General features: G+C 41.7%; 2 protein-coding genes across 2 annotated transcripts; both read left to right on the top strand.

Annotated features, from left to right (window-relative positions):
• Positions 1-495: 495 nt before the first annotated feature.
• ccndx (cyclin Dx) lies at positions 496-5,485 on the top strand (the record flags this gene model as incomplete). Its single annotated transcript, XM_079564785.1, has 4 exons — positions 496-807; positions 2,341-2,556; positions 2,663-2,956; positions 5,333-5,485. 4 exons carry the CDS (start codon positions 496-498, stop codon positions 5,483-5,485), a joined length of 975 nt encoding a protein of 324 aa, XP_079420911.1.
• Positions 5,486-8,085: 2,600 nt separating this feature from the next.
• nucb1 (nucleobindin 1) lies at positions 8,086-24,141 on the top strand. The gene is made up of 13 exons (XM_079565131.1): positions 8,086-8,157; positions 9,768-9,897; positions 12,107-12,214; positions 13,259-13,391; positions 17,827-17,930; positions 18,015-18,200; positions 18,998-19,088; positions 19,154-19,212; positions 19,274-19,366; positions 19,432-19,521; positions 22,160-22,330; positions 22,427-22,538; positions 23,940-24,141. Exons 2-13 carry the CDS (start codon positions 9,775-9,777, stop codon positions 24,008-24,010), a joined length of 1,341 nt encoding a protein of 446 aa, XP_079421257.1. The 5' UTR covers positions 8,086-8,157; positions 9,768-9,774; the 3' UTR covers positions 24,011-24,141.
• Positions 24,142-24,595: the final 454 nt, after the last annotated feature.

Consider the following 24,595-nt stretch of genomic DNA (forward strand, 5'->3'; position numbering starts at 1 on the left):
TAGATCAGTGGGAAGAGCCGGCTTTTTTACTTCACGAAAAGTTTCTAGTGGCTTCTTAGTCTGTAGATTCAAACTTCAGTAGTTGCAGAAGTAGAAGTAAAAGTATAGTAGTAGTAGTAGTGGTAGAAGTAAAGGTAAAAGTAGAGGTAAAGTTGGGGAGTGTGAAAGAAATCGACAAGCAACAAGTGGCTCCTTGCGAAGACTTTCCGATTCAATTGTAGTAGTGGTAGTATTTGCAGTAGTCATCGCAGTAAAAGTAGTATTTGCAGTAGTCACAGTGGTAGAAGTAAAAGTGTAGGAGTAGTAGTAGTGGTAGAAGTAAAGGTAAAAGTGGAAGTATTTTGATAGGAAGTTGGGGAGCGTGAAAGAAATCGACAAGCAACAAGTGGCTCCTGACTTTCCCCTTCAGTTGTAGTAGTGGTAGTATTTGCAGTAGTCATCGCAGTATTTGCAGTATTTGCAGTAGTCACGGTGGTAGAAGTACTCGCAGGCAGGATGTCCCGGGACGTCCCCGTGTCGCTGTGGTGCGAGGAGGCGGCAGACGCTCAGACTCTTTCGGAGGCGGACGATGGAGAGGAGGAGCTCCGGACCCCGGCCCAGACCGAGACCCCGGCCCGGACCGAGACCCCGGCCCCGGCCCCGGGCCCCTGCGAGGTCCCGGCCGCCTGGGACCCCGCGGTCCTGGGGCACAGGGCGGTCCAGAGGCTGCTGCAGCTGGAGCAGAGGTACGCCCCGTCGCTGCTGTACGTGGGGCTGATGCAGAGCGAGCCGCAGCGCAGGGAGCAGCTCGTCAAGTTCGCCATGGAGGTCAGACTCACATATACTTTAAACACTGAGGTCAGACTCACATATACTTTAAACACTGAGGTCAGACTCACACATACTGGAAACACTGAGGTCAGACTCACATATACTGTAAACACTGAGGTCATGGAGGTCAGACTCACATATACCGGAAACACTGAGGTCATGGAGGTCAGACTCACATATACTGTAAACACTGAGGTCAGACTCACATATACTGTAAACACTGAGGTCAGACTCACATATACTGTAAACACTGAGGTCAGACTCACATATACTGTAAACACTGAGGTCAGACTCACATATACCGGAAACACTGAGGTCAGACTCACATATACTGTAAACACTGAGGTCAGACTCACATATACTGTAAACACTGAGGTCAGACTCACATATACTGTAAACACTGAGGTCAGACTCACATATACTGTAAACACTGAGGTCAGACTCACATATACTGTAAACACTGAGGTCACTGAGGTCAGACTCACATATACTGTAAACACTGAGGTCAGACTCACATATACCGGAAACACTGAGGTCAGACTCACATATACTGTAAACACTGAGGTCAGACTCACATATACTGTAAACACTGAGGTCAGACTCACATATACTGTAAACACTGAGGTCACTGAGGTCAGACTCACATATACTGTAAACACTGAGGTCAGACTCACATATACCGGAAACACTGAGGTCAGACTCACATATACTGTAAACACTGAGGTCAGACTCACATATACTGTAAACACTGAGGTCAGACTCACATATACTGGAAACACTGAGGTCAGACTCACATATACTGGAAACACTGAGGTCAGACTCACATATACTGGAAACACTGAGGTCATGGAGGTCAGACTCACATATACTGGAAACACTGAGGTCAGACTCACATATACTGTAAACACTGAGGTCATGGAGGTCAGACTCACATATACTGTAAACACTGAGGTCAGACTCACATATACTGTAAACACTGAGGTCAGACTCACATATACTGGAAACACTGAGGTCAGACTCACATATACTGGAAACCCTGAGGTCAGACTCACATATACTGTAAACACTGAGGTCAGACTTTATCACATATACTGTAAACACTGAGGACAGACTCACAAATACTGTAAACCCTGAGGTCGCTGAGGTCAGACTCACATATACTGTAAACCCTGAGGTCAGACTCACAAATACTGTAAACCCTGAGGTCGCTGAGGTCAGACTCACATATACTGTAAACCCTGAGGTCAGACTCACAAATACTGTAAACACTGAGGTCAGACTCACATATACTGTAAACACTGAGGACAGACTCACATATACTGTAAACACTGAGGTCACTGAGGTCAGACTCACATATACTGTAAACACTGAGGTCACTGAGGTCGCTGAGGTCAGACTCACATATACTGTAAACCCTGAGGTCACTGAGGTCGCTGAGGTCAGACTCACATATACTGTAAACCCTGAGGTCAGACTCACACATACCGTAAACCCTGAGGTCGCTGAGGTCAGACTCTGGTCTCTCTTCAGGTATGTTCGGACCGTGGCTGTGAGGAGCAGGTCTTCCCGCTCTCCGTGTCTCTGCTGGACCGGGTCCTGAGTGCGTCCCTGTCCGTCGCCACGGCGCCGCTCTGCCTCATGGCGGCCTGCGTCCTCGTGGCGTCCAAACTGTCGGAGTGCGACACGCTGCCCGTGGACACGCTCTGCGCCGCCGCCGAGTACGGCTTCAGCTCCCGGAGCCTCAGGGTGAGTTCAGCACCGGCTGCAGTCGCACCAGCCCCGGGGCAGCCTGAGGGGAGCGTGGCGGCGGTTTGGCGGCGGTCAAGTCTGTAAAGGTCGTTTTGTTTTCCAGGAGATGGAGCGCGTGGTGGTGGCGACGCTCCACTGGGACATGGCGTCCGTCACGCCTCAGGACTTCCTGCCTCACTTCCTGTCGGCGGCGCTGAGCTCGCCGTCGCCCACGCTGCGCAGACACGCCGACACGCTGGCGGCGCTGTGCGTGTGCGACGCCCGCTTCCTGGGGGCCCCGCCCTCGCTGCTCGCCGCCGGGGCCCTGTGCTGCGCCCTGAAGGGACTGGGCACCCACGGGCCCCTGGAGCTGGGCCTGATCACGGAGAGGCTCGCCCACCTGTGCCAGAGCGACCCGGTGAGAGCCACACATGAGCTGATGTTTGTGGAGAAGCCTCTTCACTGGGGGAGGGACCCTCTGGGTACCTCACGATTCGATACATGGATCACGATAACGATTTTCTCACAATACACCGATACTGCGATAATCGATATATTGCACAAAAATAACCCACAGTAATCACGATTTTAAAAATAAAATGCTGCTTTTAACCTATATTTTGACCCCTTAACTCCCACCTGAACCGAGCACATTTTCTCCAGTTTGGCTTTACCCCAGTCCAAAAGCTTCTGGGAAAAAAGCTGTGAAAATAGCAACAAAACTGAGACAAAAACAATGATGGAAATGTGAAAAAAAGTGACGAAAAATTGACAAAAAAGTGACAGAAAATTTATGAAAAAGTGGCAAAAATGTGACAAAATCTTACAAAAAAATTACAAAAATGTGATTAAAAAATGACAAAAAAATGACAAAAAAGTTACAAAAATGAGTTGAATACCCAACAAAAAAATGAAATGAAAAAAAAATCTGATGACATGAGGAAAAAGATCCTCTCGGTTCAGGCGGGAGTTAAGAGGTTAACAAACTAAACATTATTCATAATTAACATTTCTTTTCATGTGCTTTGTACACCTTTCATAAATCAAGAAAAGTCATTTATTTGTGTGAATGTTTGGCCCAAGTGCTTAAAACTGCAGTGCTGCCCCCTGCTGTCCTGACTGAATTCTTGGTCATTGTTGGTCTCTGTTGACTGTGAAAACAGTGGAGCACTGCTGCCTCATCAATATGCATGACGTTGCTCATTAACCTCTTAACTCCGGTCTGAACCGAGAGGATTCTTTTCCTCACGTCATCAGATTTTTTTTTCCCATCATTTTTTTGTTGGGTGTTCAACTCATTTTTGTAACTTTTTTGTAATTTTTTTTGTCATTTTTTGTCACAGTTTTGTAATTTTCTTTTGTCATTTTTTGTCAATTTTTTGTAATTTTTTCGTCCATTTTTTATCACATTTTTGTCATTTTTTTGGTCATTTTTTGTCATTTTTTTGTCATTTTTTCGTCACTTTTTTATCACATTTTTGTCATAATTTTGTCATTTTTTGTCACATTTTTGTCATTTTTTTCACATTTTTGCCACTTTTTCATCAATTTTTCGTCACTTTTTTGTCAATAGTATCGGCATCGTTCCACAAAATATCGTGATGTATCGGAAAATCGATATATAGTCACACTCCTAATGAGGACCTAACCTGGACCACCGTGTCTAAAAACGTCAAAATAACGATGAAAACAAGATGTAAACAAGGACGAAAAGACAACATTGAAGCATAAAAAAACACAGAAAAGGTTAAAAAAAAAAAACGCAACAAAAAGTGACAAAACAGTTACAATAAAGGCTCCAAAGTAAAAAAAAAAAAAAAGTTAGGCACATATTTTTAATGCACACTATAAACAATAGATGGCGCTGTGCAGATGTACAGTTAATTCCAATGGCTCACAACAGGGGAGAGTGTTTGCCCCTGCATTGTTTCTCTACTGTGATTAACTCGGGCTCGATCTTCATGTTTGTAATTACTATTTCAATTCTTAAAGCTGAGCAGATACGACACATTTTTTTTGCCCCATTTTGCTGTTTTAATTGAGAATTTCAAGTCATGGTACAAAAAAGTTACAAAAACGTCACAAAATCGCGAAAAAGACGTCAAAAATACTACACAGAAATGTTTGCAAGCGTTTAGATAACTGGAGAAAACGCACTAGGTTAAGGCGGGGCTTATTCAATTACTAAAATGTGACTCGTTGCTGCCCCCTGTGGTGTCTCCAGACCTTGCTATTAAATTCATTAAATGTGACTCGTTGCTGCCCCCTGTGGTGTCTCCAGGCCGTGCTATTAAATTACTTAAACGTGACTCGTTGCTGCCCCCTGTGGTGTCTCCAGGCCGTGCTATTAAATTCATTAAATGTGACTCGTTGCTGCCCCCTGTGGTGTCTCCAGGCCGTGCTATTAAATTCATTAAATGTGACTCGTTGCTGCCCCCTGTGGTGTCTAAAGGCCGTGCTATTAAATTCATTAAATGTGACTCGTTGCTGCCCCTTGTGGTGTCTCCAGGCCGTGCTATTAAATTCATTAAATGTGACTCGTTGCTGCCCCCTGTGGTGTCTAAAGGCCGTGCTATTAAATTCATTAAATGTGACTCGTTGCTGCCCCCTGTGGTGTCTAAAGGCCGTGCTATTAAATTCATTAAATGTGACTCGTTGCTGCCCCCTGTGGTGTCTCCAGGCCGTGCTATTAAATTCATTAAATGTGACTCGTTGCCGCCCCCTGTGGTGTCTCCAGGCCGTGCTATTAAATTCATTAAATGTGACTCGTTGCCGCCCCCTGTGGTGTCTCCAGGCCGTGCTGCAGTGCTGCGCTGAGATGATCGAGCTGGTTCTTCGCGAGCGTTTGAGCGGCGGGCTGCAGAGCGCTCCGTCGGAGAAGGAGGAGGAGCTAACGGAGCCGCCGCGGCCCGGGACGCCGGCGGACATGACGGAAATCGACTTTTAACAGACTTTTATTACAGAAAAAAAAGACTTTTTCCCACCCGATCACTCAGAGCAGCATTTGAACTCCGCCTCTGGATATGTGTAGTTCTTTCGCTGGTTGATTCTGCTGCAGTTTCAGTAACAAAGTCAATTTACTTAACGAGGATCTGTACTTTGCTCGAGAACTTACTACTTTTACTCCACTACATTCGAAAGATAGATATAATACTTTCTACTGCACTTCATTTCTATAAAGGCTCCAAAGTAAGTAAAGTTGGCCACATATTTTGGCCCATTTTCTGCCTTATAATGCACACTCATGTACTGTCAATGGCTCACAACAGGGAACAGTTTTTGTCCCCGCCTTCTTTCACTTCGGCGCGATCTTTATGTTTTTTAAGCCGTAAACTTTGTACTTTCGATTGTCAGTCGTTAAACCATTCTTCTTTGAGTTAGAGCAGACATGGCAATATTTGTGTTCTTGAGTAGTTTTTACTAGTTTAGATGTATTTATTGGACTTCTGTGATTTGATATGTTTTAATTTAAGATGAGGAGACATTATGCAAACTTGCCTTTTTTTGGGGCTTCATAGCGTTGTTCCGTTTGTCGATTGCACTTCATTCACACAGTTTCGAGGAACGCTGTTGCTGTTGGTCATTTCTTCAGATGGATTTCCTGGATTATGTAGCATAAAAGGTAAACATGGAACTGTCTTCTGTATTTTCAAAGTCCACCATCGACTTGCTCTGAGACGCTCTGACCTCAAACTGTGTTTATCGCGGCGCCATTGATTGATCATCATGCCGTTAGCACAAAAAACGGAGGCTTGAATATTGTTTGTAGCGTTTTAATTCCAACCAAACACTGACGGCAGCTCTTCCTTTCCGTTCTAATTATATTTATTTACTGTGTTTTATATGTTTGTGACGTTCAGCCGAGTGTAGCATGAACCAATCAGAGCTGATTTAAAAAAAAAAAAACACCTCAGATTCTTTTTCATTGTGATTTATTTATTTGAACTTTATTTATTCGTTTGAACTGGTTTGAAACGTGCCATATCTTTGTTATTTACGTATCTGTTTGTGGATTCTTTTATAAACTTTACGGTGATGATTATTTATGACTTTAATTTATTGTGACGTGCAATTACTGTGGCGTTTGTTTGGTGTTAATTTATTATTTTGCCTTTGGAAACGTCTGTGCCTTTTTATAAATGTTCTGCAAAAGGCTATTTTTCAAAATAAAATTCATTTGTAAATAATTATCGTCAAGAGACTGTGTTTCTGTTTATTTTCAAATAAATGAGAAGTAACTAACTAATAAACGAACTAAACAACGAATTAACTAGCAAACTAACTTGTTAGCTAAGTAGCAAGCTAGCTTAACTAACTAGCAAACGAACAAACAACAAATTAACTAACTAACAAACTCACTGACTGACTAACTAACTAGCTAACTAGCTAGCAAGTGAACGTGATGACTAACTAACTAGCTAGCTAATTAACTTTCTGACTAACTAGCTAACTACCTGTCAAATTAACATGATGGCTCATTAACTGGCTAGCAAATGTATTGTCTGTCTGACTAACTAGCTAACTATCTGACAAGCTAACTTTCTAAATAACTAGCTAACTGATTAATTAACTAGCCTTCAATCATAATATAATCTCCAAGTGGAAATATAAAACAGTACATTTTAGTTTCAAGTTTATGATGTTTTCAGCTCAATGAATAAAAATAAAAACATTAAAAATAAAGGCAGACCTTCCCTAACGTCCAGTGCCGCTCTTTGTGGTTTTGTTTTTATATTTTTGTCATTCAATGTCTATGTTTTCGGAAGTGTTTTTAAGTGTTGTTGCAAAGTATACTCTAAAAATAAACTTCGATTGATTGATTGTTTGAAAATACTTAAATATGTATTTATTTAGGGCTGTCAAAGTTAAAGCTTTGACTCACGATTAATTAAAAAAAACAACAACAATGAATTGCGATTAATCCCATCATATGTTTTTTTTTTTGCTTCAGTATTTTATTTGTGTATATATATATTTGTGTATATATACATACACTTTTGTGGATGAAAAAACAAAAAAACATTAAATAATTCAATCAGAACATAAAAAGAAGACGTGCATAACATAGGCAACATAAATTTGCTTGCTTGAGTTTTTTTTAATGTATTATCATTATTAATATTATTACTATTATTATTATTTATTTTATTTTATTTATTTATTTACTATCATTTTTATTATTAGTATTATTACTATTATTATTATTATTATTATTATTATTATTATTATTATTTATTTTTATGTTATTTATTTATTTACTATCATTTTATTATTATTATTATTATTATTATTAATTTTATTTTTTTATTTATTATCATTATTATTATTATTAATAATAATATTTTTTTATCATTATCATTATTATTATCATTACTATTGTTATTATTATTATTATTAATATTATTATTATTATTACTACTACTATTACTGTTATTATTATTATTATTATTATTATTATTATTATTATTATTATTACTACTACTATTACTGTTGTTATTATTATTATTATTATTTTATTTGGTCCTACGCAGTTTCCCCGCGCGCTGTCTTATGACGTCATCTTCCGCCGCCGCTGACAGTTGCCGCAGGACGCAGCGGATCAGGCAGCGACACAAACAGGTACGACACCAGCCACAATCGGCTTTAAACCGCGCTTTTACGGGAACATGTGAATGCAGCCGCGTCTTTACCAACGCTGTTCGTGGAGAGACGCGTGAACCCGCAACAAAGAACGTTCTGAACCGGTGAAATGTTGTGCTTTTGGTGGTTAGTGGGGAGCGTAGCATCATCCCTGCACGAAGCGGATATCCGTTAATATTACCGAACACTATGCAAATGTTGTTATTCTGCGCTTGACGCTGGTGTTTTGTTTCAGAAAGCGGGTTTGTAAAGATATTTCACTGTAATTGGGTTAAATCAGGGACTTGCTGTGGCTATAGGAGATGCTGTAGATGCTCTTATTTAAAACGCTGTCTGTGTTTTCCCGATGTCTAAACAGATTTGTAATGTGGAAAACTCAGGACTCGTCTCTCCTCTGCTCCACCTGATCCTCTCCTTTACGCTCTTCCTCTGGGCCTCCTGGTTCTTGCTGTTCCTCACCTCATCCTTCTCCCCACGTCCTCCCTCGCTCCTGTTCTCCTGCTGTTGTCTCCTCTACAGAGCCGTGGGAAGATGTTTTAGCGAGGGGGTGCTAAGGGACAAAATTTACCCCCAAAACGCTTTTTCTGCGCATATTTCCTATTTGTTAATATTGCCTGCTGTTCCCAAACTATCCACCAGGGGGTGCTGCAGCCCCCTCAGCACCCTGGGTTCCCACGGCCTTGCTCCTCTATGACCCTCTTCTCGCTTCTCTTTTGTCAGTGTGTAGTTTATGAAGGTTAATTTATGTTTTTTTATACACTGAATTTGTGTAACTGTTTTTGCATCTGTATTTCAGATGCAAAAAATGTTCGCTGCTGAAAAAGAAATTCAGTGAAAAAAAAAAATTCTGTGTAATTTTTTTTGCTGCTGAAAAAAATTCACTGAAAAAAGAAATTCAGTGAAAAAAAAATCTGTAATATTTTTCGCTGCTGAAAAAAAATTCAGTGGAAAAAAAAATTCAGTGTAATTTTTTTGCATTACACTGAATTTATGTGTAATGCAATTTCAGTGTAATTTTTTTTGCAGCTGAAAAAAAATTCTGTGGAGAAAAAAAATCCGTGTATTTTTTTTCGCTGCTGAAAAAAAAATCAGTGAAAAAAAAAATATTCAGTGTAATTTTTTTTGCAGCTGAAAAAAAATTCTGTGTAATTTTTTTTGCAGCTGAAAAAAATATTCTGTGAAAAAAAAAATTCTGTGTAATATTTTTTGCTGCTGAAAAAAAATTCAGTGGAAAAAAAAATTCAGTGAAAAAAAAAATTCAGTGTAATTTTTTTTGCTGCTGAAAAAATTCAGTGAAAAAAAAAATTCTGTGAAAAAAAAATCTAATATTTTTCGCTGCTGAAAAAAAATTCAGTGGAAAAAAAAAAAAAAATTCGCATAATTTTTAAAAAAATACACAGAATTTTTTTTTTCACTGAATTTTTTTTCAGCAGCGAAAAAAATTACACTGAATTTTTAAAAATATGGCGGTGAAATACAGATGCAAAAAATTCAGTTGCATAAATTCAGTGTATAAAAAACACTTGATGATAAAAACACAAATGAACCTTCATAGTGGTTGAGTTGAGCACCTGTGCTTTGTTTGGCAGAGGCAGGATGGAGCTCGGGAGGCGTTGGCTGCTGCTGATGCTTTCTGTGTGGGCCACAGTTCACTCTGTCCCTCTCGACCGCAACCAAGTCAAGCCGGAGCCCAAAGAGGAGCAGCCGGAGGAGAACATGGTACAAATACATTCACCGGGTTTCACGTAGTACTTTGTTGTTGGTGTTCTCAAAATAATATTAGAGGTGGGAGTAAGTCACAGAATGCAAGTCTCGAGTCAAGTCCTAGTCGTGAAGGTCCAAGTCCCAAGTAAGCTCAGTTGGTCATGGGGTCAAGTCGAGTCATAGCTTTGTCAAGCCAAGTCTTTCTTTAGCCGGCGAGTCACCTCAAGTCGCAAACGTCAGCGTGACTACTGTGCAAAATGTGTTTAAACTGCTTGAAAATAACAGCATTATAAGTGTTAGAGAAATAACAATGGTGTTCGAGAGGATAGATGAAAACAGGCAGCAGTCTGGATGTCTTATGCAGGAGAACTTTATTTACCATCGGTGCAGGACCTGGAGACATGAACTCGAGACTTTGCGCTCGTCCTACCATTCAAGTGCTTCCACAGAAGAGGGATAAATCCCCTCTCAGAGCGTCAGACTGATACGCAAGCATTCAGTGGCTGAGAGTGGGCGCCTCAGCACCACAGTCAAGGCTATGACAGAGATAATACGACTGTACAGCCTGACCTGACCCAGTGTGATAAATAGCGATTTAATGTTATCCTCTAACAATAAGGAAGGGGGCCTACTTAAAACACAATGGAAACAGAGTCTTTTAACCTCTTAACTCCCGCCTGAACCGAGAGGATCTTTTTCCTCACGTCATCAGTTTTTCTTTCCATAATTTTTTTGTAACTTTTTTGTAATTTTTTGTAACTTTTTTTTCCCGTACATTTTTTATCACATTTTGGTCACATTTTTTGTTATTTTTTTTGTCAATTTTTTGTAATTTTTTTGTCAAATTTTTATCACATTTTTGTTATTTTTTTGTCACATTTTGTCACATTTTTGTCATTTTTTGTCACATTTTTTCCATTTTTGTCAATTTTTTATCACATTTTTTCGTCAATTTTTTGTCATTTTTTTGTCACATTTTTATCACATTTTTGTAATTTTTTCGTCATTTTTTTAAAATGAAATTTTGGTCATTTTTTGTAATTTTTTTGTCACATTTTTAATTTTTTTTTTCACATTTTGTCACATTTTTGTCCTTTTTTTGTCCGTTTTTTATAAAATTTTGGTCATTTTTTGTCACATTTTGCACTTTTTTTGTCGAATTTTTATGACATTTTTGTCATATTTTTGTAATTTTTTTGTCACATTTTTGTCATTTTTCGTCAATTTCTTGTGACATTTTTGTGACATTTTTGCCACATTTCCATCATTGTTTTCGTCTCAGTTTTGTTGCTATTTTCACAGCTTTTTTCCAGAAGCTTTCGGACTGGGGTAAAGCCAAACTGGAGAAAATGTGCTCGGTTCAGGTGGGAGTTAAGGGGTTAAACATGAGCTGCTTTTCCTGCAGTCAGAAAGATAAAATAATATTTTTAATTTAATAAATTTGTGGCAGTTTTTCTGTCAGTGGTTCCCCTGTAATGCCCCGGCCCCTGTATCCTCGGATTCACCCCTGCTCAAAGTAGGTTCTGCACAGCCTTCAGTCCCGCTGACTCTGGGCTCCGAGTGGCTGCAGAAAATAACCTCTAAATGCTGTAGCTTTCGAGAGAACGCCCTTTCTGTCATTAATCAGCTCTTACATGGCGGTTCTGGAGGCTCCGGAGCTTCAGTCACTGTTTCAAACGTTTTTCTGTCCTTAATGATGTCTATGAATCTTCGCGTCTTCACTCACTGTAGAAAACTTTTAAAGCATCCAAAGAAACATGCATTTCCTCTGCCTTTAAACGCTGTAATGTAACCCGCTTTTACGCAATGAATCCTGATCTTTCAACAGTTTCACTCAAATAAATAAGAACTATAAAGTCACAGCGAGTCATTGAGAGTCATTGGCCTCAAGTCACAAACAGCAAGTCCCAAGTCAAGTCTTTTTGGAGCTTTGGTCGAGTAAGTCTCAAGTCCCGAAAATTGCGACTCGAGTCAAGTCATGTGACTCGAGCCTCCCACCTCTGCAATATAGAACCCTCTTGTGCCCAGAGAAAAAGGTCTAAGTAATGAAAGACTGTCCCGATGTGCCGGTCAAACTCAAGAAAATGAAAAGACGCTCTTCCCACGTCCAAACTAAAGCTAAAACTGAACTGAACTGAACAGAAAAGCTGGTCTCTCCTGGACAAAACAAACCGCTAAATACCTGAGCATGCCATGTATTTTGTTGTGGGTTTTTTGTTTCCAGGACACGGGGCTTTACTACGACCGATACCTGCGCGAAGTCATCGAGGTTTTGGAGACCGACCCGCACTTCAGGGAAAAACTGCAGACGGCGAACACGGAGGACATCAAGGTCAGTGCGGTTCAGACTTCACGACGCGGCGGCCATAATGTAACAAGTGAATTTCCCCTTTGTGAGATCAATAAAAGATTATCTTCTCTTATAACAGCCTTTCTGACGCATGAATCAGCTGATCGTTTATATAGTGCATAATGTGAATTGTTAAGTTAAAGAGCTACTAACCCCTCCTTCCAGAGCCTCAGAAACTCAACAGAAAGGGGGCGTTGCCTGGAGGACTAGGCGGGAGGGGTGAGGGGTGGGAGGGGCCTGGGTCTGTGATTGACAGGCTTGAAGTAATTTATATCACTAAATTAAATGAATTAAAGGTTTAACCAATGTATCACATACACTAAACTACCACTGAGTGATGACACTGTAGTGTAGAAACTATAATGAAGTATTTATATGTATGCTTTTTTAGTTTAGTAATATTGAAATATTAATGAAAATTATAGATCTTGTTTTGTACCAGTTTTCTTACTTGGTTCTGCACTTCTGGCTCTTACAACAGTGCAACTTCCCCATTGCAGCACAATTTCTTTGGTAAAACTTACTACACACTTCCTACATCTGACAGCTCACATTTCACTTGAGGTTGAGCTGCATGTGCCTCTCACTTGGTCTACATAGATGTGTGCAATAAACAAATGGAACAGACAAAGTGGACTGGTTATGTTATACAATACCAACTGTAATAATTATACATGCAGTAAGTTTTCAGCTTCTAGAAACAGAAAGTGGTGCAGCATATACCATCCTGTGACATATCTGACAGAACATATACAGGCTTCATTTTTTTCACTGCCCACAATTAAATCTTGAATGGAACATTGATTTAATCTATTACGTCGTCCAATGGGCACAGAGTGGTTCAGGCACAGGTACTTTGTCTGTGTGCTCCTGATATGAGAGAGGATCCTCTTTTTAAATCTTTTCTAAAGTTGTGTTGATCCTGATTTCTGCTTTGTGGCTCCGTCAAAGCTTAAATCGGCAGGAATCAGTTTTCTCCCTGATGAAGAGCAGGTTTCCTGAGCTCGTCCGTTTGTGTTTGGACAGAACGGGCGCCTGAGTAAAGAGCTGGACCTGGTCGGGCATCACGTCCGGACCCGCCTGGACGAGCTGAAGAGGCAGGAGGTGTCCCGGCTACGGATGCTGCTCAGGGCCAAAATGGACAGCACCAACACTCAGAGTAAGAGTAAGAGCATGAACGTGTACTTGAATAGTTACAGAAACAAAGTTGTTCTTGTTTTATAGTATTTGTGCGTGAAAATAAGCCATTACCGTAAATTCTCTAATACTGGCCTGTATTCCATTAGTGGCCGGGTCTTTAACAGAGGCCGGGTCTCCGACAGAGGCCGGGTCTATAACAGAGGCCGGGTCTATAACAGAGGCCGGGTCTATAACAGAGGCCGGGTCTATAACAGAGGCCGGGTCTATAACAGAGGCCGGGTCTATAACAGAGGCCGGGTCTATAACAGAGGCCGGGTCTATAACAGAGGCCGGGTCTATAACAGAGGCCGGGTCTATAACAGAGGCCGGGTCTATAACAGAGGCCGGGTCTCCGACAGAGGCCGGGTCTTTAACAGAGGCCGGGTCTATAACAGAGGCCGGGTCTATAACAGAGGCCGGGTCTCCGACAGAGGCCGGGTCTTTAACAGAGGCCGGGTCTATAACAGAGGCCGGGTCTATAACAGAGGCCGGGTCTTTAACAGAGGCCGGGTCTATAACAGAGGCCGGGTCTATAACAGAGGCCGGGTCTATAAGAGAGGCCGGGTCTATAAGAGAGGCCGGGTCTATAACAGAGGCCGGGTCTTTAACAGAGGCCGGGTCTCTGACAGGGGCCGGGTCTCTGACAGGGGCCGGGTCTCTGACAGGGGCCGGGTCTCTGACAGGGGCCGGGTCTCTGACAGGGGCCGGGTCTCCGACAGAGGCCGGGTCTTTAACAGAGGCCGGGTCTATAACAGAGGCCGGGTCTTTAACAGAGGCCGGGTCTCTGACAGGGGCCGGGTCTCTGACAGGGGCCGGGTCTCTGACAGGGGCCGGGTCTCTGACAGGGGCCGGGTCTCTGACAGGGGCCGGGTCTCCGACAGAGGCCGGGTCTTTAACAGAGGCCGGGTCTATAACAGAGGCCGGGTCTTTAACAGAGGCCGGGTCTCTGACAGGGGCCGGGTCTCTGACAGGGGCCGGGTCTCTGACAGGGGCCGGGTCTCCGACAGAGGCCGGGTCTCTGACAGAGGCCGGGTCTATAACAGAGGCCGGGTCTATAAGAGAGGCCGGGTCTCCGACAGAGGCCGGGTCTATAACAGAGGCCGGGTCTATAAGAGAGGCCGGGTCTATAACAGAGGCCGGGTCTATAACAGAGGCCGGGTCTATAAGAGAGGCCGGGTCTATAACAGAGGCCGGGTCTATAAGAGAGGCCGGGTCTCCAACAGGGGCCGGGTCTCCGACAGAGGCCGGGTCTATAACAGAGGCCGGGTCTCCGACAGGGGCCGGGTCTCCGACAGAGGCCGGGTCTATAACAGAGGCCGGGTCTATAACAGAGGCCGGGTCTATAAGAGAGGCCGGGTCTCCAACAGGGGCCGGGTCTCCGACAGAGGCCGGGTCTATAACAGAGGCCGGGTCTATAACAGAGGCCGGGTCTCCGACAGGGGCCGGGTCTCTGACAGGGGCCGGGTCTCTGACAGAGGCCGGGTCTCCGACAGGGGCCGGGTCTCCGACAGGGGCCGGGTCTCTGACAGAGGCCGGGTTTGTGGCTGGCGGAGGCAAATTAAAGCCGGTCTCTAAAACAGGCCGGGGCTTTTTTTAGAAACTATAGCTGTAGAAATATTCCCCATGTTAGGAATTTGTCTCATACTGGTGTAAATGAAAACTCACGTGCAGGAAGTAACAAACGGGAACCCGGGCCGAGGGGGCGACGCTGCGGAGGAGCTGATCCGAGCGTAACTTTGACACAGATTTAGCCACTTTTCAAACCTCCTGTGACGATATTTGGAAACAGGGCAAACAACAAATGTCGTGTGACCCCCCAGGGTTTTAATAAAGTCACCATCGCGTCTTCAAAGCACGTCCAGCTGCTCCGTGTGCAGGTCAGTCTCACGCCTCAAAATAACTCCTCCGATCAGCGCGAGCGTCTCGTCTTCTCTCGGGTCAGTCTCATGATCGATCACAAACACAAACGCTCCGTCTAAACTCGCCTTTTACACAAGATAACAACAAATAATCCGGTCCGCAGTAAAAACGAAACAGAAACCTGCAGTGACATTGATGTCAAAGCTCCGCTAACAGCAACGAAACACTTCCTGTTGTCCCGACAAAATAAAAGGCGTCAATGTTCCAGCCGCTGGGAGAGGGTTTGAAATGTTAATTAATAAATGAACGTAATATTTTAGCTGCAAATGGACACAAATATCGTTTTTCTTCATTTTCCTGGTCGTCCGTTTTGCTCAAATAGAAATAAAGGCCTGTCTCTAACTGTGGCCTGGTTCCAATAAAGGCCCCGGCCTATATTAGAGCATTTACGGTATTTTATTTAGAGGTGTTCAAATCTCTTTTTTTTTCTACACCATCATAGTATCTTCCTCTGAAATGATCACGTGATGATCTGGAGTGTTGTAGATTGTTTTGAACTGTCCACAGCAGCAGATGCAGAAATGTGAAGCGTGTGAAGCATTTAGTCCAGATGGAGGCGAGAGCGAGAGTCTGTCAATCACTGCATGAGTGAATCAATACTGACACACCAGCGAGACTCAGACTGAGGAGCTCTGACCTCTCCACAGCCTTCCTTCTGCAGGGACGTCACTCACAGACCCCACAGAGGCCATTGTTCTTCCTTCAGCGAGATCTAAAAACAGCCCAAACTCTCCCTTTATAATGTTTATGTGGGACATGGGAGTTTGTCTGAAGTGACTCTGACAAGGCTGTCGCTTTCCCACACTCATTCATTCACAAATACTGACATGTTTGGTAGGGATGCACCGATACCACTTTTTCTAAAACCGATACGAGTACGAGTACTTTGATTTAAGTACTCGCCGATACTGAATACCGATACGAGTACAAGGCATTTTCTTCAACGTTCTTACTTTTTTCACAGCAGATTGGTTTGTAATTAGTTTATTTACTCATGTACATTTCCTTAAGTAAAGTAGGCGACACATTTTAGAGCAGTTATATTAGAATTGTGCTGATGCCATTTATTTATTTATTTTATTTTCATTTAATATAATTTTTATTTTTTATGTCTCTGTCCATCATAGACAGAAAAGCTCATGTCCAAAAGCTCCCAATGCCTGAGCTTTATTCATTTATGTATTTTTATTTAACAATAGTATTGAGATGTTACTTAAATGGTCTCTTTTCGTCCTTACTTCAGCTCCGTGCGGATTTTCTCGTGTGTTTTGTTGTAACTTAGCGCAGTGTTTTTCAACCTTTTTTGAGCCAAGGCACATTTTTTTCATTCAAAAAATCACGAGGCACCACCAGCAGAAATTCTAAAAAAATGTAACCCTGTAGCCTATATTCAGTCGTTGAATAGGAACACCATATAGTGCCACAGTCACCGCCACCTGTCTCATGATGCATCACTATTTCTCTGGTTTCAAAGAAATTAGCGACCTAACATGGAGTATTTATTACATGGTTACTCTACTCTAGACAGCACAGCCACTCGAAAATGGTACATTATTTGCGGATAATAATGAATTTGTTTAAAAAAAAAACAACTAGGTGAAATTGGATAATTTTCCAAGGCACACCAGACAATATCTCACGGCACACTAGTGGTTGAAAAACACTGACTTGGCGAGAAGCTACAGCGTTTTCACTGTTCTGCTGCAGCTCATTTTGGCTCAATATAAACATGCTGTATGTCTTTAATTTGGATTTTCTGAGGACTTTTTAGTCGCTGGGTTAGTTTTTCAGATGAATAAACCCCTGGGCTTAAAACGGCGTCAGAATGGCTAAAACTGCTAGCCGCGAGTTAGCAACGTTAGCCTGTATGTTGTAAACTCTGCAGACGCTGCAGCGCTAACAACATTTAGCTCTGGTTAAATCCAGCTCAGACTCTGGTTTAGAGAGCGCAGTCTGTAATAAAGTCAGCTCTATGTGGAATATTGGATTTACACTAAACAATTCTCCAGTTTGTTGCTTCTTCTCTCCTCAGCTGAGAGGAGAAGGCGTAGGTGCGCCTCGTAGGTGCGCCTCGTAGGTGCGCCTCGTAGCTGCGCCTCGTAGGTGCGCCTCGTAGCTGCGCCTCGTAGGTGCGCCTCGTCAAATGGTATCGGTTTCTGGTATCGGGACCTCATGAATGAGTACGAGTATGAGTACAAGCATGTGTTATCGGAGTATCGGTGCATCCCTAATGTTTGGTATCCACGTGTAGCAGGAAAGGCTGTGACTGAGACGACGCTGTGATCCTAATATGGTCATTTCCTTTGTTGGAGACGGCAGCGGCTAAAGACTTTAGGGCTGTTTTCATTCCACTCTTTATCAACATCTGCACTTCATGTATTTAGATTTCGTTGCTGAAACAAATAAAAGGCTTTATTATTTTACACCTGCCCTTCACACTTATGTAGCAACGGCAGAAGTCTCAAATTGATGTAAATGTGTTTTGTTTCCGTCAGATTTACAGATGGACCACACGTCGCTGCTCAAACAGTTCGAACATCTGGACCCGCACAACACGAACACCTTCGAGGCCAAGGACCTGGAGCTGCTCATCTCCACGGTAACGCCCTGTCGCCACGTTCACGCCCCTATCGGCACGGTAACGCCGTTCACCTTCAGCGACGCCCCCTCTCTGTGATCGCAGGCGACCAAGGACCTGGAGAACTACGACGCCGAGCGGCACGAGGAGTTCAAGCGCTACGAGATGCTGAAGGAGCACGAGAGGAGGGAGTATCTGAGGGGCCTGGACCAGGAGAAGAGGGAGCAGGAGGAGAAGAGGCTCCAGGAGCTGAAGGACAAGCACCGGCAGCATCCCAAAGTCAACGCTCCGGTGAGAGAGAGAGGGGAGAGGGGTTAGATACTAGTTAAAGTTAGTCTTTGAAATAAAATGAATTAAAACGTGTAATAAGCCTTGAGTCCGAAAAGCGGAGCGAGTTCTGGTGTTTTTTGTTTGGCTTAAATCGTCCTGTGGGACGGCTGAGAAACGTCCTGTTAAAGTATTCTGTCTGAGAACCAGGTTCAGAAGTTATTTAAATGTAAAACACGATAACTAGAGAACAGCCTGTTTCAAAGCACGTTTTCTTTTAAATTTGACCTGAAAATGAATGTAGTCTCTTCCCATGTCTGAGAGAGAGACACCAGCTGTAACATACTGATCATTATTACAGTGACTTCAGTGTAAACCGTGTGATTTAGGCCAGTGGTTCTCAACCTGGGGGGTCGCCAGATCATGTAGATGAAAAAAATATATTTTATTATTATTATTTAATTGCAGCGTGTGTTGTTTTACCAAAGTGCCATCATTTGCTCTTAATTTAATTAATTTAATTTAGCCGGGCTAATGTCTCCCACAGTGTGACCTTGACGGGGTCACGAGCCCAGTTCACTGTTTTAATGGGGGTTGTGGCTCTAAAAGGTTGAGAACCACTGACTCCTCAAGCCTTGGCTACAATAAGATGAATCCTACATGGATTATTAAATAAGGACATGACCTGCATCCTTCTGTCATGGTCCTGAAGCAGTTTTCAAACGTGAGAACGTGCTCACATGAGACATGAAGGTGCAGGTGTAGCATCAGTGTCTGAAGGGAAACACTGACGTGCTGTGTTGTGTTGTGTTGTGGTCCAGGGCAGTGTGGACCAGCTCAGGGAGGTCTGGGAGGAGACGGACGGACTCGACCCCAAAGAGTTCAACCCAAAAACCTTCTTCAAACTCCACGGTGAGTTTTCCCAGAGTCCATTTCCCCCTGGACCAAACTGGATTCTGATTGTGAGTTTCTCCCAGACACCAACGAGGACGGGGTTCTGGATGAGCAGGAGCTGGAGGCTCTCTTCACTAAAGAGGTACCAAACCGTCTGCCGAGTGGCTGCAGGTAATATCGTAAACCTAATGTGTTTGTGGAAGCTGGAGAAGGTGTACGACCCGAAGAACGAAGAGGACGACATGATGGAGATGGAGGAGGAGCGTCTGAGGATGAGGGAGCACGTCATGAACAACGTACGGCCCTGAACGTCTCCGAGCCTCTCAGACCCCGTAACTCTGTCTGCGCTCTCCTCCTGCAGGTGGACCTGAACCGGGACCGCGTGGTCAGTCTGGACGAGTTCCTCAAGTCCACCGAGAAGAAGGAGTTCAGTCAGCCCAAAGAGTGGGAGGTGAGGATCTAAAAAAATTTCCCTTTTTTGTTTCCATTATGGACTTTGTAGAATAAAACCCACCATCCCTACAAAAACACGACAAAGACGCACAAAAGCATCCGGTAAAACAATGTGGAAAAACCGAAGCCACAAATGCAGTTCACAGAAAAAGGCAGCTGTACCAAGCGAGTGGGAGGTTGCTTTGACAAAAGGCAACAAAAAGTGGCATAAAAAACGATGGCAACAATGTGGGGAAAAAAAGAAGCGCTGACAAAATAGTGAGGAAAAAGATCCTTTTAGATCAGTTTAGCAGGTCTTAGCTTTCAAATGAGGTGTTACTCTGGCGTATAGGCTGTAACCTTTTAGATTTGGGTATAATCGAACTGGAGAAAATGTGGGGGTTAAGAGGTTTTGTACTGACCCTGATAAAACCATACATTTCAACCAGGCTCTATTCATTCATAAGTTAATTTCTTTAGTTTGAGTTGACAAAGTGTTGTGCAAATATAGCTGATCACACTGAGGCAAGGCAAGTTTATTTGTAGAGCACAAGGCAATTCAAAGTGCTTCACAGTTGCATAAATATAAGGAAACAAACACAATCAATAAAAACATCAACATAGAGTTAATCAATTACAGTAAGAGGCAGGAGTATAGATAAAATACTTTCAGTTATATGCATTTTTAAGTCTTGTTTTGATTCGCTCTGTCTTGAGCACTATTTTTAAATCTTGAGGCATGTTCCACTGATATTCTCCTTCATAGTGGCTTCAGGACCTGCTAGTGATGGGTTCATGATACCTCAAAGTGTTTGTCACACACAGGGTTGGTCGGCTTATAGGCGCCATCTGGTGGTGAAAAGGCACTGCAGCAGTCAGTCGAAGTCAACACTGACTGAGCTCATTTATTCAACTGAGAGTGAACAGAAACAAGTGAATGAGAATTAATGAGAAGTATCTGAAAATTAAGTCACTGACCAAGATTTAATAAAGGATATAGCCTGTGACAATAATATGACACAAAACATATTTTTACTGTTGTTTACCAGTGGATGTTAAAGCAAACGACTAAACCGTCATCATCTGACTCGAACTCCCGACCTCTGCTCGTGAACTGGACGCTCTCCTCACAGAGCTACGTGAACAGTACGACCACATTACCAAGTACTGCCCTGTAACTATGTTTTACCTGAAAGAGACGGATCTTTTGAATCGTTTTGTAATCAGGGCAGTTTCGCCTCGTGGCTAAAATTTGGGGCGGGGCGGGTGCAGAAATACCAAATCACCAAATGAGCCGGTGTTGCTCTCGTTCAGCCGGCGCCCCCTCCTGCTCGTTACGTACGACGCTACATGATACAAAATGACACAGTGAAAGTGTTGGTCACGTGACTTCTTAACCCCTTAACTCCCACCTGAACCGAGCACATTTTCTCCAGCTTTACCCCAATCCAAAAGCTTCTGGGAAAAAGCTGTGGAAATGGCAACAAAACTGAGACGAAAACAATGATGGAAATGTGAGAAAAAACTGATGAAAAAATGACAAAAATGTGATAAAAATCTGACCAAAAAATGACAAAAAATGGACAAAAAAATGACAAAAATGTGATAAAAAATTGACAAAAAAGAAAGAAAAAAAAATGACAAAAAATTGATAAATTGATGAAAAAACGGACAAAAAAATGACAAGAATTTGATAAAAAAAACTGATGAAAAAATGACAAAAATGTGACAAAACATGACAAAAAATTGACAAAAAATTGACAAAAGTGTGATAAAAAATTGACAAAAAAGAAAGAAAAAAAATTACAAAAAATTGATAAATTGATGACAAAACGGACAAAAAAATGACAAGAATTTGATAAAAAAAACTGATGAAAAAATGACAAAAAAAGACAAAAAATGACAAAAAAATGACAAAAATGTGATAAAAAATTGATGAAAAAATGACAAAAATGTGCCAAAAATAATGACAAAAAATTGACAAAAAAATGACAAATTTGACAAAAAAATGATAAAAAATTGACAAAAAAAAAGACAAAAAATTGATTAATTGATAAAAAAAACGGACAAAAAATGACAAGAATTTGATAAAAAACTGATGAAAAAATGACAAAAAAACGACAAAAAAATGACAAAAAAATGACAAAAAAATGACAAAAAATTGACAAAAAAATGACAAAAATGTGCCAAAAATAATGACAAAAAATTGACAAAAAAATGACAAATTTGACAAAAAAATGATAAAAAAATGACCAAAAAAAATGACAAAAAATTGATTAATTGATAAAAAAAACGGACAAAAAATGACAAGAAATTGAAAAAAAAAAAAAAAGATAAAAAATGACAAAAATGTGACAAAAAAATTGACCAAAATGTGACAAAATGTGACAAAAATGTGATAAAGAATTTACCAAAAAAATGACAAAAATTTGACTAAAAATGACAAAAATGAGTTGAATACACAACAAAAAAATTATGGGGAAAAAAATCGGATGACGTGAGGAAAAAGACGTGAGTTAAGAGGTTAAAATGATGCTCATGATGCACCTCGGCCTGACCCAGCTCGGCCCAGCTGCTGCTTCCTGTGCCTGATCACTCGGACCTGCTCCCGGGACTTTTTTTGGGGAATAACATTGTCTGTGATTCTGTGGCCGTAGACGCTGGACACGAAGCAGGTTTACACGGACGAGGAGCTGCTGCGTTTCGAGGCGGAGCTCCGGGACAAAGAGGAGGAGCTAAAGCGCCGCGCCGCCGCTTTACAGCAGGAGCAGGACATCCTGAAGGAGCGAGGCAAAGCGCTGGAGGCTCAGAGGAAGGAATATCAGCAGGTGCCCATCGCAAACTCACTCAGATTCACTTTACACGCCCACAATCATTTCAACAGATCAGAAAACAAACTCCCCTCTTCAAACGCTTTCCCCCAGGCCGTGTTGGAGATGTCCCAGAGGCAGAAGGGGCCTGAGGACGGACCGCCCCCCGCTGGCCCCAACGGAGAACTGCAGTTTCAGCCAGAGGCACAAAAGCAACAGGACAAAGGTAAAAAGGCAAACCAAAACCAAAATCTCCCTACTAGCAGGATTTTTATCAGTCTTTAATGGAGCATCGTGTTCAGAATGAAGATAAAACCGTCTCAAATTCAAAACCACGTCTCGAGAAACATCAGTAAAATTAACTTTCCTTTGACAGTAATAGAAATACCACTTTTATCTGCAATATTTCCAAATGTTGTAAACTTAAAAACATTCAGAAGGTTTTTTTCACTGGTACTTTTCAACCACACATTTCTTGCCTGATTTATAGAGGTTTGAACCCAAAAAAATCAGACTTATTCTAAACCCAAACAAGATCCTGAGCAAATCTTTGTTTATAAGTCACAAAATTAGACCGATATTGGGGTTTGAGTGTCTGCAGATTTTAACCTCTTAACTCCCGCCTGAACCGAGAGGATCTTTTTCCTCACGTCATCAGATTTAATCATTTTTTGTTGGGTATTTTTGTAACTTTTTTGTAATTGTTTTGTCACATTTTTGTCACATTTTTTGTCATTTTTTTGTTACATTTTGGTCATTTTTTTGTCTTTTTAAAAAAAAAAAAAAGTCAAATTTTAATCACATTTTTGTAATTTTTTTTGTCATATTTTTGTAATTTTTTTGACATTTTTTGTCAAATTTTTTGTCAAATTTTTTTCACATTTTTTTGTCATTTTTTGCCACATTTTTGTAAAAAAAAAAAAAAAATCATTTTTCTCCAGTTTGGCTTTACCCCCAGTCCAAAAGCTGTGAAAATAGCAACAAAGCTGAGACGAAAACAATGATGGAAAAGTGACGAAAAAAATTGACAAAAAAATTACAAATGTGACAAAATGTAACAAAAAAATTACTACAAAAATGTGATAAAAATTTGACCAAAATATTACAAAAAAATTACAAAAAAAATTACAAAAATTTGATAAAAATTTGACAAAATGTAACAAAAAAATTACTACAAAAATGTGATAAAAATTTGACAAAAAAATTGACGAAAAAATGACAGAAATGTGACAAAAAAATACCAAAAAGTTACAAAAATGAGTTGAATACCCAACAAAAAAATTATGGAAAAATATATCGATATCGAGATACCAGTATCGGATCGGTGCATCTTTACACAAGATAAAACCATAAATTCAAACCTGACTATTAGTGTTTAATTTTTACATGAAAACCTAAAGTATCGTAGAAAAGCTGAATCATCGACTGGACTGGGTTGTGGAGTCTGGGTCTTATTTAGACTTAGTTTGGGTAATGGCGTCTTCTCTGACCTGAAGCAAAACGTCCTCAAACCCGGTCCAGTCGATGATTCATCTTTTCTGTGATGGATCCTCCCTGGATGAATGAGAGTCACAAACATGCAGAGTTCTGATCTTTAAGTGATTATTCCTGTTCTTCTCTGGTTCAGCGGAGAACGACACCGACACTGGGAACAGCCTTTCGATGGAGCCGCCTCAGAACCTGCCCCTCCACACCTGAACTCTCACCTCCCTCACGTTTCACCCAGCGCCGCCGTGTGGTGACGACGGGAACTGCTTTCACCGAGAGGACGTTTTTATCACTGTTGTTCATTTCTGTGGTCGACCTTAAATTAAAGATGTGTAAATGTGTTGAGGTTCAGCGTTTTCCTTTAGGCAGATCCAGAGTCGAGTCCAGGCAGGGGAGGATTTTCTCCTGTAATGTTTTAGTTTGAACATCAGAGATGAACACTGACCTCTTGTGGACAAACTTAAATATTGCGATATGTATAAGTTTCAAACATACGTGTGGCCGTTTTATTACAGTGGGTCTGAGCTTCACAGGGCTCCAGTGGGCGGGGCCTACTCGGTCACAACCGCACAATAACTTCTTCACTTTACTGCACGGACGCCGAAGTACTCCTGGTATTATTACGCCTTACAATATAGTTCCTTTTTATACGCTTAGAAAATCCACATTGTTTAACCTCTTAACTCCCGCCTGAACCGAGAGGATGTTGTTCCTCACGTCATCAGGTTTTTTTTCCATCATTTTTTTGTTGGGTATTCAACTCACTTTTTTAACTTTTTTGTCATTTTTTTGTCA

This window comes from Gobius niger (genome assembly GCF_951799975.1).
Source record: "Gobius niger genome assembly, chromosome: 10".
NCBI classification, from domain to species: Eukaryota; Metazoa; Chordata; class Actinopteri; order Gobiiformes; family Gobiidae; genus Gobius; species Gobius niger.

Coding starts and splice junctions, on each gene's coding strand:
- nucb1 (XM_079565131.1), top strand. CDS start 9,775: ATGGAGCTCGGGAGGCGTTGGCTGCTGCTGATGCTTTCTGTGTGGGCC. Junction 19,213..19,273: donor AGGCTCTCTTCACTAAAGAG/GTACCAAACCGT, acceptor TGTTTGTGGAAG/CTGGAGAAGGTGTACGACCC. Junction 22,331..22,426: donor AGAGGAAGGAATATCAGCAG/GTGCCCATCGCA, acceptor GCTTTCCCCCAG/GCCGTGTTGGAGATGTCCCA.